The sequence below is a fragment of the Oryzias melastigma genome, linkage group LG7 (assembly GCF_002922805.2).
Source record: "Oryzias melastigma strain HK-1 linkage group LG7, ASM292280v2, whole genome shotgun sequence".
Classification (NCBI taxonomy): Eukaryota; Metazoa; Chordata; class Actinopteri; order Beloniformes; family Adrianichthyidae; genus Oryzias; species Oryzias melastigma.
Genome location: NC_050518.1, coordinates 20,236,318 through 20,252,882, shown reverse-complemented (window position 1 = coordinate 20,252,882; position 16,565 = coordinate 20,236,318). Strand labels below are relative to the sequence as shown.

At 40.0% G+C, this 16,565-nt stretch overlaps 1 protein-coding gene across 4 annotated transcripts in view; it reads right to left on the bottom strand.

Annotated features, from left to right (window-relative positions):
* Positions 1-16,565, bottom strand: part of plekhg5b (pleckstrin homology domain containing, family G (with RhoGef domain) member 5b) — a 101,747-nt gene that overhangs the window by 13,060 nt on the left and 72,122 nt on the right. For all 4 annotated transcript variants that reach the window (XM_024293578.2, XM_024293577.2, XM_024293580.2 and 1 more), the window contains 6 exons: positions 15,584-15,719; positions 14,289-14,388; positions 14,067-14,127; positions 13,782-13,873; positions 13,565-13,701; positions 11,719-11,870 (listed from right to left, as the gene is read on the bottom strand). In XM_024293578.2, coding sequence (XP_024149346.1) covers positions 11,719-11,870; positions 13,565-13,701; positions 13,782-13,873; positions 14,067-14,127; positions 14,289-14,388; positions 15,584-15,719 — 678 coding nt within the window. The remainder of the gene's footprint in view (positions 1-11,718; positions 11,871-13,564; positions 13,702-13,781; positions 13,874-14,066; positions 14,128-14,288; positions 14,389-15,583; positions 15,720-16,565) is intronic.

Here is a 16,565-nt window from a genome sequence, read left to right as displayed (position 1 = left end):
CTATTTAGTACAGTTTTAGCCAAGCGGAAGAAGATGGATGGATGGATGGACAGTTTTAGATAGTACTACCAGAAAACTAGATCAGTATCTTAGTTACCAGTATCTTGTTAACCCCTTAACACCGGAAATCCATTGTTTATGTTGTTTGATTTACTGTAACTTTTCAACCGTTAACAAGATCAATCGTGTAGAATCAGTAGATTCTGAAGGAGAAAAGTGGAATCTGCTGGAATTACGTTGATAGTGTAGATCGTGTTAACGGTTTAAAACCACCAGTCTCCTGAAATCTCCTCCATGTTCTGGAGATTGTGCTGGGAGACACATTAAACCTTCTTGCTGCAGCACGTGTGGATGTGCCATGCTGGAGAAGCTGGACAACCTGTGTAACTTCTGTAGGGTTAAGGAATCTCCTCATACTGCCAGTAGAGATAATTATCAAGCCAAAATCAGCACGAGTGGAAAACCAGCCAGAAATATCAAGAGGGAGAAACTTGAAATGACCTCCACATGTAACACCAGTCCTGTTTGAGGGTTTTCTAATTGTTGCCACTGAAGTGCACCTGTTGTTAATTCCATGAACACCAATACAGCTGAAATTGATTAATGAGGCCCTCAGCTGGTTAACCAACCAGAACATCATCAGACAGATTTAATTCAATTCAGGACAGGCCTAATAAAAAAAGTTCTCCTTTAATTTTTGTGAGCAGTGGACATTTAGCAATGTAGGTTGGGCTTTTGAAAAAACATAATGAGCTCTCTGTTTATGTAATTTATGCGATACGATACTGCATAAGCTGATATCGCGATGTCGATACATTTTAGATTCATTGTACAGACCTAATGAGTGCTGGGCGATATGATGATACATATCGTGTGTGTGTGATAGAAATTTGTGGCATTTTTCTTCTATCGTTTTTATTTTTATTGCTGAACTTTTGTGCAATTTTTTTTTACTAATAAGAAACTTGAAACAGTTTTACACTTAAAAAATGTCTTTTGTGGCAATTCAGTTACATGTTAATTGAAAAAAAGTCAAAAAAGTAAGTAATTAGATATTTGTCATTATTTTTTCAGAGAACACCTGAAATTATACTTTATTGTGGTATATCTTGATATATATCGTTATTGTGATATACGTTTTTTTATATTGTGATATACATTTGTTCCATGTCGCCCAGCATAAAGCCTAATACATAAATGCCTTGAGGTCTGGACCATAAGAAACCGTGATGTCATACTTGGACACATACCCAAAATCTTCTGAGATCACACTCACTCGGTCCAGTTCTTATATACAGTCAAAGATCGCAAATCATATCGTCAATCCAATATCAATCACTGAAATCGCACATCGCAAGTGTGAAGTCAGATAACTCAACACAGTTGATCAATAAATGTATCAATTCATCCAACGACTCCGTCCTTCACCGAACCATTTGTGAACGTATTCTCTCAACTTTTACATTTCCAAACTGGGAAAGAAAAACAGATGGTTATGAACCTTCTGCTCCCAAACTCCTATTTTAGGAAGACTGTCCCCAGACTGTCATAAAGGTCCAAACACAGCTGCAGAAGCAGACGATAAATCTGAGCGCTGCTGAATTTATAAACACTTTCAGTCCCTTTTTCATCTCCAAGACTACCGAAGAGGGTCTACCGAAAACACACAGCCGTTTTTTAATGTTGTTTCCCTGAAACAACAGTCATTTCGTCATGTTTGGAGACGTCACAGAAAGCCGGTGCTACTGTACACACTCTACTAGATGGAATTGAACTAAAAAGTTAAAAAAGAAAAGTTTAACCTCTAAATGGAGGAAAAGAAAGAGACGGTTCTCACCATTGAAGCCAGAGGCATCTCAAAAGTAACAAAAACCATCCTAATCCTTCAGTTCATGGATCGCAGCTCATCCTGGAGCCAGCTGCCGGTCTCTCCCAACATCCACGGACGGTAACGCTCATCCACTCCCCCCCAGCACTGAGGCGTTCCAGCTGACGGGGTTCGGCCCCAGAGCTGCGTCGAGTCGTACTCCGCGTCGCCCAGCCTGCTTACATTTCATGCAAACTCTTGGTCGCAGTCATAGCAACCAGGAGGATCCTGCCTCATTGAAGGACGAGGTTGATCTGAATATTTGGAGGCGGGGGCAGCCGACAGCTCCCCAGTTCAAACAAGCGTCCTGCTGCTGGCGAGGATGATGAATGCTGCGCAGGTCAGCCTCAAAAGGGGGCAAACAAAACGCTTGTAAACCTGAGCGGTGAGCTGCTACTCAAGCTTTCCCTCCAAAAAAGGCTTTTTTTACTTCACTTGGAAGCAAAGTCGCCCGTCTTTGTTCTCCTCGCTCGCTGTTTTGCTTGGAAACCTCCGAACAATGCCATGCTGGGTGGCAGTTTTCCAAAAATAATAACCAAACAGGAAGCCCCCTTTGTCTACTGGTTTCAGCACATTTTAATAGATATGCTCCAAAACAAGCCGCTACAGTACGCTCACCTCCACAAACCTGTTCCTTTAGGTTTGTAAATGGTCAAATAAGTCTTTCAGCCTCAGCAAACAGCCCCCTCAGTAAACACTCGGCTGCTCCATCACATCATGTTTACAAGGTTTTCCCTTACGCCTTCTGTGCAAACCTGTCAGTCAAAGCTGAGGGCCTCAACCGGGTTAATGATATCAAAACCGGGTGTCCACTCACGGCCTTATCTTATCCATGGAGGTTTGTGGCGTTAAGGAAAATCTACTGATGTCTGTGGTCCAAGTTGATCAACACAACCCCACCACCACCACCCCCTTAGCTGCTGCCTTTGTGGGAGACGACTGATAACAAGTCCTCCTGAAGCTCAATCAGGTTGATTAACGACACGAGAACAGCAGGACCTCCCCCCGACGCACACAAGGAGGCAAAACTGGGAAATGGAAACCAAAAGGATCCCAAACACTTTCAGGGTCGCCAACTTTGAGCATCAGGAAAGTGGATTTCAAATGTAAATCCAATTAAGATATTCAAAAAGTTGCCCTAAAAAATAAAAAAAAAAACTACTTCCTGTGATCTTTGAAATCCATTTAAAAGAACAAACAACATTTTAATTTATTTCGTACCAGGTTCCAGCATCACATCATTTTCCAGAGGATTTTTTAAGCCTTAGAAAGCTTTTAAAAAGACTTGCAAATAGGAAACCAGGGTTTGATTCCTGGGGGGCGTGATGGGCGACGTAGGCATGACCCTTCACGCCACTGCCTAGTCACAAGAGGGTCCCTGTGCCTGTCCCCATCCCCGGATAAAATACAAGGTTGTGTCAGGAAGGGGATCCGGTGTAAAACTTTCAGCTAAACCACCTGTGTGAACCGGTGAAAGCTGATTCGCTGTGGCGGCTCCTGAAGTGTTGAAAGGTCAACAACAACATAAAGCTTCTAAAAAGAATCTCATTTAATACAAGGCAATTTTTTCCTTAATTGATAAATTTGTTACATTTTTGGCTAGAAAAGTGTCAAACGGATCCAATTTATCTAGCAAAAGTTTGTTTTTGCCTCCAACAAGGTGATAAAAACTATTTTTTCAAACATGTCAGCAAAAATAAAGACATAAATGAAGGATATGAGTTTTGTGCAGAAACCCTATTGTGAACGTCTACAGGGTTGAAACGGAATCGTCGAGTCGCACCAGCTCTCACCTGACTGTCATTTGTTGTCGGACTCGTGTCAGGAGGCGGCGGCGGCGGTGGCGACTCGGGATTTTCTGAGATGGTCAGCAGGTCCCAGCTGTGCCAGGATGTCAGACGGTTAAAGCGAACCATCGTCAATCGACAAAGGTCAACCTCCCAAATCCCAGATTAAAAATAAATTAATCCCTGATCACACGATGCAAAACAACAAGGCCTCAGTCTGGACCAAAGTGCAGATCCCCGTGAGGCATGGCAGCTTCTCCCCCGTGAGACCGACCGACCGACCGACTGACTGCCTGTCAGGCCGCCAGTACTGCAGGTACTGCAGCCCTACAGGTCAACGGTCACACCAACGGCTGCCATAAAAGCGTTTGATCACCCTGCTGTAATCTCCACCTTTAACCGCGCGCTGGGGAAGTACTTTGTTTTTCCTGATCACAAACACTCGTCCTCACCTCTCAATCCTCCCATGAAGAGAACAGTATCAACTCTGACGAAGACAAAGCGGCCAAGCAAGAGTCTTGTAAAGACTTCTCAGACAGACTCGACAAACTGGTCTCAGGAGGAAAAAAGGGAGTCAAATGAGTCTAATTTTAGACCTGAGTAAAGGCAGACTCGAGTCCTGAGACTTTAGATTTTGACTTTATTTACAATTAGACAAATATTTGTCTGAGATTTTTTTTAGGTTCCAGGTGAGGCTAAAATTAGCAGAGATTTAATAGTACGTTGTAAAAGGGGTTAACGATCCACTCATGAACATGGTGTTTTTAGCATGTTCTTGTATCATTTTTCAGGTAATGGAGGACACGTATGAAGTAAATGAAGCTTAAGGAAAAATGATAGGTTCTGGACGGGGTTAGCTTAGTTTGTTCCATATCGAGTCCTAAACCTGGTGTTTGGTCTGTATTCAGAGGGAGATTTCTATTGTGAACCAACTAAACAAAACCATGTGACTACAGATCTCTTCAGTCATGACGGCCAGGTTTGACCTTTTTTTTTTTTAAATTGAAAATGATAAGTATAAGTAGCACTAGATCCACGTCTATGTTTTTGGAATCTGGCTCACAACTCTACATCTAAGTAGCTTTAATATTGCTCACCATTTTGTTGCATTGGTAAGGTTAGGTTGTGAGGGGCTGTAAGCTAGTGGGGGAGTAGAGTTTTTGTGTACCATAGAAAGCATAACCAGAATTCATACTTGAGGCACAATGGAATTTAAGGCGGATTGTCAATTTTTAAGAAAAATTCAAGGATTTTCAATGTGCCATATGGTCATAAAAATACATAAGGTTCACTTAATCAGCTCTTATTTAATTTTAAGCTAGATTTATAGATTGTTTGGCTGAGATCCACCAATGACAGTGAATTAAACCAAGTATAGTTTTTTTATTCATAAATCACTCATCACTTGAGCTACTGCTATATTTTTCTTTTATTTTGAAAGGAAGTCATGTGAATCTTTGTCAAAAGAATACATTTTATTTACATGAAAAAAAAACTATATTTTTCATAACTGTGGCGATAAATACAAATCCGTGTCTTATTTTTTCAACAGACTTTCTGGCTCCTACTGGGTTCAGTCGGTGAGAAATTGACCTGAACGGCTCTTTAAACGTTAAAGGTTGCAGACCCGTCCACTATGTCATAAAAAACAACATAGTCTTAATTAAAAGAACACTGGGAACACTTTTACAGTAAATCAAAAGATGACCTTTAAACATTGAAAAGCTGGTCAACACTTGATATTTCATTGTTTCTGCAGTGTTATCGGCTTGGGGCAAGTTGACTTTTAACAGTCATTGATCCATCTCTGTCTATTAACCTGCAGTCACTGTTGTTGTAAAGAGTAGCTCCACTGTTAGGATCAAACAGAGTCAATAAAGGTTTGTGAGAATGTCCCTGATTCATCTCCTGTTCGTCAAAGCGGCGGTGAATCTGACCGCTGGAGGTGATGACCCGTCTGGGAAGCTCCAGTCATTGACGTGTCTGAGCCCGAGTAGATACAAGCTACCGCCGGCCCGTTCAACATCATATGACCAACATTCTGCTGCACTTAGACAACCCAAGTTCACACTCGAGTGTGTGTGAACAGCAGAACTGTCTGAGTCTGCCGGCCAACAGCTTTCTTCCTATTTCTCTATACAGGAAGCTTCTAGGTGCAGCATTTCCTCAAATACGTTTACAGCCAGTTTCTACTTGTTCTGCTACAAACACGATTTATCCCTGTAATCTCCTCATTCATCAAGGACCAACAAAATAAACAGAAAACTTTTTTAATTTATATTAGGCCAAGAAAGGGAAAAAAACTCAAAAACCTCTAAGCTGACAGTTCAGCTGAGGTCACCTTTCAAGGTTTTGATAACAATTTCTCCACATTTGTCAAGAGAAGGACTTTAAAACAACATTAAAAATTAAATGTTTTAGTCCTAAACTAATTTCCCATAAATTTTATTTAAGAATTAATGCTTTTTGGTTACGTTCATAAACAAATGTGGATCAATGTAAATAGAGCTAATCGACTAGTCGACTAATCGACTTTTAAAATAGTCGACGACTAATTTAGTAGTCGATTAGTCGTCACTTTATGTTTAATGGAGTCAGAGTGTAGTAAAGTTGAAAGTTATAATGCCATTATGCTAGCTTTTTGGACTATTTAGGCATTTATTTACGTTGTTTTAGGCTATTTTGGAATTTCGCTAATATTTCAGTTTCATGCTAGCTGTTTTGGCTAACTTAGGCTTTTTTATTTTTTAGGCTGTTTGGGAATTTAGTTAATATTTTAACTACATGCTAGCTTTTTTGGCTAATTTAGGCTTTTTTGTTTTTTTTGGCTAATTTAGAGTTTAGCTAATATTTCAAATACATGCTAGCTGTTTTGGCTAACTTAGGCGTTTTTTTTAATTTTTAGGCTGTTTAAGAATTTTGTTAATATTTCAGCTACATGCTAGCTATTTTGGGTAATTTAGGCTTTTTTCAGTTTTTTTTTGGCTAATTTAGAGTTTAGCTAATATTTCAGTTACATGCTAGCTGTTTTGGCTAACTTAGGCATTTTTTTTATTTTTAGGCTGTTTAAGAATTTTGTTAATATTTCAGCTACGTGCTAGCTATTTTGGGTAATTTAGGCTTTTTTCAGTTTTTTTAGGCTAATTTAGAGTTTAGCTAATATTTCAGCTACATGCTAGCTATTTTGGGTAATTTAGAATTTTTTTCAGTTTTTTTAGGCTTTCAGAATGTAGCTAATATTACAGCTACATGCTAGCTGTTTTGGCTAACTTAGGCTTATTATTTAGTAGGCTAATTTGGCATTTAACTGATATTTTAGCTGGCTATAAGCTTCAGCGTATTCAGCTATTAACTTTAGCATTTTCAGCTCTAAACTTCAGTTTTTAGCTGTCAATTTTAGCATCTTCTGCTATTGTCACTTGCATCTTCAGCAGCCAAATTCAGCTTACAGCATTCACAATAGCGTTATCACAGGTAAGATGTGTGTTTTACATCCACTTTGTGCATGACCCGATTAGTCGACTAATCAGAAAAAATAATCGGTGATTAGTCGACTACTAAAATAATCGTTTGTAGCAGCACTAAATGTAAACAAATCTGACTTATTTTTCCTTTTTCTGCAATTCATCCTTTTGATTTGGACCCTGAACGCCGTGAAGTCTGTAAGAATGTCTCTACAGCAAGAATGTAAACATATGGGGAAGCCATTATCTGACAGATCATCTCCAGAGAAAGTAAAAACCACCCAACTGCAGCCTCCAAATTGACCCTGAATGCCGTGATTTGTATCTCTACTTCAAACCAAGTAGCTGTGACCGTCCAGATTACACGCCGCTTGTTTGTTTAACCTGCATCCCATTACAGGACAGAGTAAAGGCCAGCTTCTGCTTTGTTTTCTGCATGGCTCTATGGTGACAGATTAGCTTCGCGACACGCCCAACTAATAGATAGATCGATGTTCTGCACCCAGCAATTATCTTTGCAGCAACTTTAATCTTCTTAGGAACTTGAATGTTTATTTGGCAGCTAACCATAACTTTTTTTTACCCCCTCAAGAGATATGCAGCTCGTCGTTTTTGTAGAAAGCTGACGTCAAATGGAATAAATAGTGACCACAAACATCCTGAGCCCCTGACCCGTCGGGTTAATGACTTCACCTGAACAAATGAGTCACAGCTCCTGCAGGAGAACGAGGCGGAGGAGATTTACTTCACTGAAGTCAAGTATGTGACTGCATGCCTAAGTTAACACGGGACATTCTGCAAGGCCCAGACCAGAGCTTTATCTATTTTAATAGTATTCATAGTGGTTTTTTAATTAGGATTATGCCGTTTTTAGCCAAAAAAGTTTTTTTTTTTTTCTAGAACATAGTTTTTTTGTTTTTTTAAACTTGTCCCATCCAACAGCTGAGCTGACAGAAAAAAGCTGAATGCAGCTGTAACAACCCGTTGATTGGCAGAAAGCTAACGTTAGCGGTGCAACAAAAATGGTGAGAAATATCTGAGCTATTCACCCATTCAGATAAACATCTACACGTAGATGCATCGGAATGGAGCAGAACATGAACCTTGTGGCTTGCCATAGTAGATTCTACATTACACCTACACTTTTTCTAAACAACTTTTTTATTGCATCTGCTCCTGAATCACAAAAAAAATAAAGAAATACAAGTTTTAGTTTAGTTTTCTTCTTTTGTCATGAGAAAAATGCTACAAGAACAAGTCAAAAACACCAAGAACTCCCATTTTCATCTGAGAGGGTCTTTAAGGAAACAAAGGGGAGGTATTAATCCCAAACAAAAGCAATCTACAAGATAGAAAAGCTTCCAAAAGCAATCAGAATCCCCGCCGTGAAATGATTGATTTGAGTCACCGCAGCAACCAGCAGCTGGTAAACAATGACATGAAACTACTGCGCAACAATAAACCCACGACTCATACAAAAGCGTCTTAGGGCTGGATTTGGCTGCAGTTCCTCATAACCAAGTTATTCTCTGTACAAAATGTGGATCTGCTCTAAGAGACTTCCTTGAACCAAAGCCCAGGAATCAATAAAAAGCGAGCAGCCAGGCAGGTAATGTTTCCAGGAAACCCATGGATGAGCCACGGAGGGTGCCTACGTGTCCCTGCGAGTCATAAAATACAGCCAGGAAAATAAAGGCTTTTGCTCCAGCACATGGATAAATACTTTATACTTCACAGGAACCAAATTAAATCAAAACAATAAACAAATAATAATTCAAGAATAAACTAATATTTGATCTACAGGCAGGTTTGAAAGCAGTCTGACCACTTCAACTGAAACAGCTCATTACTGCCACATTGTGGACTCAGCTGAAGTTGCAGTTTTCTCAAGACGAGTCGTCACCTGAGAAAACCCCCTCAGCTGGTGGATGGTACGGAGTTCCACGGATTGAGACGTTTCATGACTGCGACTTCCTTTTCCTGAGCAACGTCCATTTGTTTATGTCTGAACACGGTGACTAACCCTTCATGACTTGCCTCCGCAGATGGCGGTAAACACTTTAAAGGAGCCCCCACCTGTTTGCCCAGAGCTAAACCCACATCTGTTTATTGCTGGAGAGCTTGAATACATAGTGGAGAACACGTGGAGGGGAGTCCTGACATGCCAAAAAGTGATTAACCACAATGTCTGATGCCAGTAAAAAGGAGAAATTACATGTAAAAGTTTGCTCCACTATCACGACAGCTAAAAATGAACCGCTTGGCAACATAAGCGTATTGTGTTCTTTTCCAGATCAAAACCTCGTTTCTTTTTATGTATGGTGAGAAAGTAATAAAGTACGAGAACAATATGTTTCTTTTTAGTAAAAGAAAGTCAACTAACAGTTAAGTTTATAGGTAATAGGATGCTAAACAGTGTATTTCTCACATATATTGTATATTGCTCACTTTTCTAGGATTTTCACACAAGTCACAATTATCTTGAGAAGTTGGCACGTATAACTTGAGAAATGTTATTGATTAGTAGTAAATTGTACCAATAGTCTATTATATACAGAAATGTATTTAATGTAACTGTAAAGCATTTTGAACCTAAAGAAGGTAGAAAAGAAAAGTACAAGTTGCCACAATTTATCAAGAAAGTAAAAAAAACAAAAAAAGTCACTCTGGCTGTGACCAAATTCTCTCACTATTCAATACTTAGTGAACTATATAGGATGTTCATAATTTTGTCAGTGAACTATATAGCATGTTCATAATTTTGTCAGGGTCTCATAATCAACAAGTTCAAAATTAGAAATATAAATTACCCTAGCTAATTTACGCTAGGCAAGTGCTAGCTTGATTTCAGGACAGGGGTTGTGTTGAAACTCCCTCACTACTCGATCCTTAGTGCACTCTGTGGGACGTTCATCTTTTTTTCAGGGTCTCACAATCTACAAATCCAAAATTTAAATAAATTAGCCTAGCTAACTTATGATAGGCTAGTGCTAGCTTAATTTTAGGACTGGTTTTGTATCCAAATTCTCTCACTTTTCCCTATTTAGTGCACTAAATCATCATTTTACCAGGGTCTCATAATCTACAAGTATAAAATTAGTAATAAATTAACCTAGCTAATACATGCTAGGCTAGTGCTAGCTTAATTTTAGGACAGGGGTTGTGTCCAACTTACCTCACTATTCACTACTTAGTCAACTATATAGGACGATCATCATTTTTGTCAGGGTCTCATAATCTACATGTACAAAATTAGAAATATAAATTAGCCTAGCTAATTTAAGATATGCTAGTGCTAGCTTAAATTTAGGACAGGGGTTGTGTCCAAATTCCCTCACTTTTCCCTACTTAGTGCACTAAATACAATGTTCATCATTTTGTCGGGGTCTCTTAATCTACATGTACAAAATTAGAAATATAAATTAGCCTAGCTAACTCATGCTAGGGTAGTGCTAGCTTGATTTCAAGACGGGGGTTGCGTCGAAACTCCCTCACTATTCAATACTTTGTGCGCTGTATTGGACGTTCCTCTTTTTTTCAGGGTCTCATAAAACACAAAGACAAACACACTTTTCAATAAACTCAGTAGTGAAAAGTAATCAGAATTTGTACAAAACATTTGTCTTGAAGTTAAGCTAGCATTAGCCTAGCATGTGTTAGCTAGGCTAATTTTTATTTCCAAATGTTACTGTGGTAAGTAATAAATGTACAGATCTAAATATGATCTTCATCATATACAATATTTTACCAATTGGCAAACTTTATTACAGTGTTTAATTTATTTACTCTTTACATTTTACGTGAAAAGCTAAAACAAAGAAAAAACAAAAATAGACTTAACTGTAAGACTTTTTTGCTGTTGTGCTGCAGTTGTCAGCACCTTTTAATACATTTTAATTTGTAAAAAGTCAGTAACTTTTGCTCTTGTAAGCTCTTTTATAAACTTTTGACACTTACATAAACATGAAAAGTTACATCTAAATGCATTAACAAAGAACTAAATGAACAAAGGGATAACTGGCTGTTAAAATGCTACGATTAAAAAGACATCAGGCCTCTCTGCTACAATTTAGTCCTCAAATGCCCTAGCTTGCACCAGATGACCTGCATTTTTTTTTTCCAGCTGAGGTCCGTTAAACTCTTTGTATCTTTCACCAGCTACAAAACATCATCATCCGGTGGCTGCAGGAAGCATGGCAGCGGCGGTGTTTCCTAATGAGATCATTATCATGGCAAGTTTTAGGTTTGTGTTTGAAGCAACAACTGACACAAGCTTTTAAACTGGTGGCATTTCTTCAAAAACACAACCACAGAAGCTGGATCAAGTCAAACTCCTCAGATTTATATGCTGGGTTCTGCAGCATAAGTCAAGGTAATGAAAAACAGTGGGATTGAGAAAGGCTTACACTGCAATGCCCAACTGGCACATAGTTATATCAGACAAAAACACTACCAGAGAAGAAGTGGTCTCTGGGCATGTCAGTGTTTTGGTAAACTACATTATAGGACTGACTGAATGCTGTTAAATACGTCAGAGAAAAACCATAAATGCCACAAAGCTGTGATGTCATACAGAACCTTTGAACGGCACAATACTCACCAAAAGGTCCAAGCTTTCACGCAGTGCCAGAGACTCCCCCACCGGGGTGAGAATGTACGGACTTTGACTCCCAGAAGGCTTCATGATGGGCAAACTGAGCGACTTCATGTCCTTCACGCCCTGCTCCACCTTCAGCTCATCCCCTGGCTTTGCTGTACATTGAGCAAACAGAGAAAAAAAGGTCAAAATTTTAAATAGAGTTTGTATTTAAATTACTACTCCTAAAGTCTTAGTCACAACTACTCTTAATGGTGGATAAGGACCGTCTGTGGGTGGAAAATAGTCAGGTCACACAAAATATTAAGATCGTTAGCGAAAATGACATTTTTTTTTCCTATGGGCGTGCTGCGGGCAACAAGTTTCTTATTTTAACCCCCCAAATCCTGTGCACAGTTTTTTAGTGCTGTTCACATACGTGCTGCCGTGCAAATGAGATACTTGGACAATCATGGGTAGTTTTACTATCGATTAGAGTGTGGGATAAGGGCCTTATACGACGGCATCACTCTTTCATCATAAATTGGTGCAACTTACATTCGCCTTACAAATACTTGACGATATACTCTTACCAGACATACGACAATCGTAGGTCACTTTCATGATGTTCTTTAAGGCAGCCATAAGGACCTGAAGGGAACTAAGAGACACACCTGAGTTCTCCTTAACCCTTGTGCTATCTTATGGAGTCCAGATGACCCAAGCCTTACATTGATGTGTTATCCCCCCTTGTCAAATATGGATGACAGGATTTCATGTCTGCCATGGATACAGGTGAAAAACAAAAATCAATGAGAAAAAATATTTCCGTGGGGTCCAAATGACCCCACTCCCAACAACAATCTACCTAGGATAGCACAAGGATTACAATGATTCTTTCTACGAGCCTCCATGGAAGATTGTCCATTTTTCATTTTATATATGTATTTTTTTTAACATATCCCTGAAGCTAAGGTCCATGACTGGAGTTTGGGGACTCGTCTTTGACTGCCACCCAAAGCAAACTGCACCGGCCCTTTCTGAGCTCTCCTGCAGTAGTAGGTCGCAGTGGAGAGTGGTTCCACGTCATTCCTTTGGGTCACCAGGCGTTCACCTGCGAGCCCAAACATCCAGGACTGGTTCCAAGGTCCGGCCCCGGTGACGCCTATCTGGCCTCTGTTACGGAATCTGAACTGCCCTTTGTCTAGCTTGTCACCCAGGACTTGTCCGCCATGAGAGACCCTACCGGGGCAGAATCCCCAGACAGTCCTGGGATCACTCGAGCACTCAGACCTCTCCACCACCTTAAGGTGGCGGTTCAAGGAGGGGAGCCTCCATTGGGAGGTGTTCCAGTCATGTCCCACTGGGTGGAAACCCCGGGGAAGACCCAGGACACTCTAGAGCAGGGCTGGCCAACCCTGGTCCTCAAGAGCCTCAACCCTGCCTGTTTTCCAGCCCTCCCTGGACTGCTTGATGCTGACAACCTAAATCAGGTGTGTTCAGCTAATCAGGATGTGGAATTACTTGAGTCAGCTAATCAGCAGCAAGCTGGTCAGGGAGAGCTAGAAAACAGGCAGGGTTGAGGCTCTGGAGGACCAGGGTTGGCCAGCCCTGCTCTAGAGTGACTACGTCTCTCGGCTGGCCCGGGAACATCTCGGGTCCCCCCCAGAGGATCTGGGGGAAGTGACCGAGGAAAGGGAAGTCTGGGCATCTATGCTTAGACTGCTGCCCCGCAACTTGGTCCCGGATGAGCGGAAGAAGATGTATGGTTTTTATTTATTTATTCATGATCTGATATAGTCAATACGAGAAAGGCTCAGAGGTCACATAGTAGTAGTTGACCTGGACGGTGTCCAACAAGACATTTTACCTTTAACTTTAAGGTAGTGTCCTCCAAAGTGGTAGGCCTCAAAGTTGAGGGACAGCGGAGTATTGGACTGATCCAGGAACAGGTCCACCCGTGACAGCTCAATGCCATTCCTTTCAAACACCGGCCCAAGAACCTCTCTAAGAACACACAAAGAAAACCATGAATCGTCTGCATATTAGGTTATAGTTTGAAGCAGAAACTGGTCCTCTCTTCTCACTTTAGAGTCTTCTTTTTCACAGCAGGTACGATTTCTGTGCTGATGTCCACGCTGAGGTCAAACTTCAGGCTGAAGCACTCCTTGCTGGGGTCCTGAGAAAGAGCAGAGAGTTAATGTGTACAGACTCGACCGATCCACAGGGGGGCTTCCTTCTAGTTCAAACAGAGCTGCCTCCGATGAGGCGTGTTACATCATGGCAGCTGTGTTTCACAACTGCCTGCTCAAACACCGAGTTGCTCAGCACTCGAAGACAAGTTTAGCGGCGGACTCTGCACATTGACTTACGTCGGTGTGTCGTCTCCGCTGCTTCTTCTTCCCCAACTTCATCCCCACACTTTTACGCTCCCTGCAGAAATGTTAAACACGCCTTCAGATCTCACATTCACCAACCTGACGCTGCAAAGTCTGCCTGTTTCAACAGGACTCATGTTTCGTGACTGTAAATCATCCTCCAGAGGGAAAACACTGGAGGAGTGCGCGAGCATGTCAAAGTGGAAGGTCACCGACCCGCGGTCGTTGCTCCCCTCATCCTCTTCCTCCAGATCGGAGGGGGGGCTGGTGCGTGGGGGGCAGGAGCGTGTGGACACGTTTCGGGCCAGGATGGACGCTTGAGGTTAAAAAACAAAACAACAAACATACATAACAGTTATTGTTGAATCTCAGCTTTAGAACCTCAGTTCTTCTAAACCAGTTATTGTTTCATAGAATCACATTTTCCTCCATGGCGTTACAGTCAGATACTTTTGCTTTGATTAAACAAAACTAATACCTGAGACTTTGTACCATCAACTTCACATAGGTTTTTACAAAAAAAAAAAAAAAACTATATTTAATGCATGCCTTCATATGGACCCCCTAAAGAGACATCAAAGTAGAGAAAAAATTGAAGTAAAAAAAATATTTCTGGTTATTAACTTTTTTTTTCTAAAAATTGAAGTAAATAAAAATGTTTTTCTAAAAAATGAAATAAGTAAATAAATAAAACTTTTTTTTCTTGTTACTAACTGGTGCGCACCAGATAGTAACTGAATTTTTTTTTTGTAAAAATTTCAGTAAAAAAAATTTTTCTCCTAAAAATTTCAGTAATTTTTTTTTTCTAAAGGCTGAAATAAACCCGGTCCCAAATGAGCGGAAGAAAATGGATGGATGGTTACTATCTAGTGCGCACCAGATAAAACATGGATTGGGGAAAAAAAAAGTCATTTTTTTCCTAAATAAAATATTTTCTTTACATGTTTAGATGAAATAAATACAAAAAATAATAAATATTATAAAAATTAAACAATTCAAAATCAATAAATCAATATTTTGAGCACAATCCTGTTCAAAACAGCTTTAACAGTCATTTTCCCCAACAAAAACAAGACATAGAAGTAAATAATATAGATTTCTTGATTTGATAAACTGATTTTGATTTTCTGAATGAAAATTTATTTGATTATTTTTATTTTTTTTTTTTTACTTGAACCCTTTCAGAATAAGCATTTTATTTATAATGAGGTGTGTGTACTCAACTAAAAACATATTACATATGATTTAGGTCAAAAACATTTTTTCTGAATTCGTTTTTAGATTTAAATTCTAAAGTGTTAACAAATTCCCAGACAACATGAATGCACCAACTGTTGAATAATTGGTAGAATTTGATTTTTCTTGATAAACACTTTGATGGAAACTTTACAACAATTAAAACTGACGAGCTTTCGGTGAATAAAAGCTCTGTGACACTTCCACAGAATGAGGTCATGGGGATGACTTCAGCCCTGTTGGGATTACAAAGAAAACACAAATCCTGGCTGTACCTTGAGGCTGCAAGTCAAAGCGAGGGTGCCGGTCAAAGTGCATGTTGTTCTCCGAGTGGCAGCGCGAGTCACATGACTCGCACAGGTGAAACGGGCTTTTGTTATTCTGGTCCTGACAGTCCGGGTGGTGGCAGACCTACAAATACAGAGGCAAGAGAACGTAAGAGTTGTGTTGATGTGAATGATGCAAAGTAGAGTCTTTTTCAGACTGGAGGATAAGCCGTAGCAACCAAAAAATGCACAATAAAGTAGAAAATACCATATATAAGTAAACAGTTCTGGGAGAAATTTATTTGATAAAATACGGCAAAAAGAATAGACATTTTAAAAGGCAAATCATAATAAAGGAATAAATACCAATAATATACGGAAAATATGTATGCTTCACCACCCTAACACATCGATGTTTATTTAGCTTCCCGAAACAAAGGAAGAATCTAGTATATTAGTGCAACAAATCACTAAATCCATTGAATTCTTCATAGTCTGCATCAGCCTTAAACCACTACAACAAATACGTAAAGCTCACACCGCCCTCGGCAACCCACGCTCAAGAAACCACCTTCAATGGAAAGTCCCAAACTGGCGGCCCACGGGCCATTTGTGGCCCCAACGTCGATATTTTGGGCCCCCGGCTTAATAAGAAAGTTCAATATTTTCTGCATGTGAAGGCTTCTTTGATGATAAATTTGTATTTGCTTTGTGATGTTTCAGCTTCATTTAAGCTTAAAACTTTGCCTTTGCTATTGTCGTTGGATTTGGTTGCAGAAAAGTCCTTAGTAACAGTTGCTAGCGTCGCTAGCTCCTGTCGTTTAACAGAGCATGCAGAAGATAATGCTTAGTAGTACATAGACATGAACAAATGCTCAATAAACTTGTTCAATAGACAAAGACAATGGACCAAAGACATAGTGGACGTAAAAACATATTTTTGGCACAAATGGAACCCCATACGGCCCAGACTCTGCCTTTAGTGGCCCCA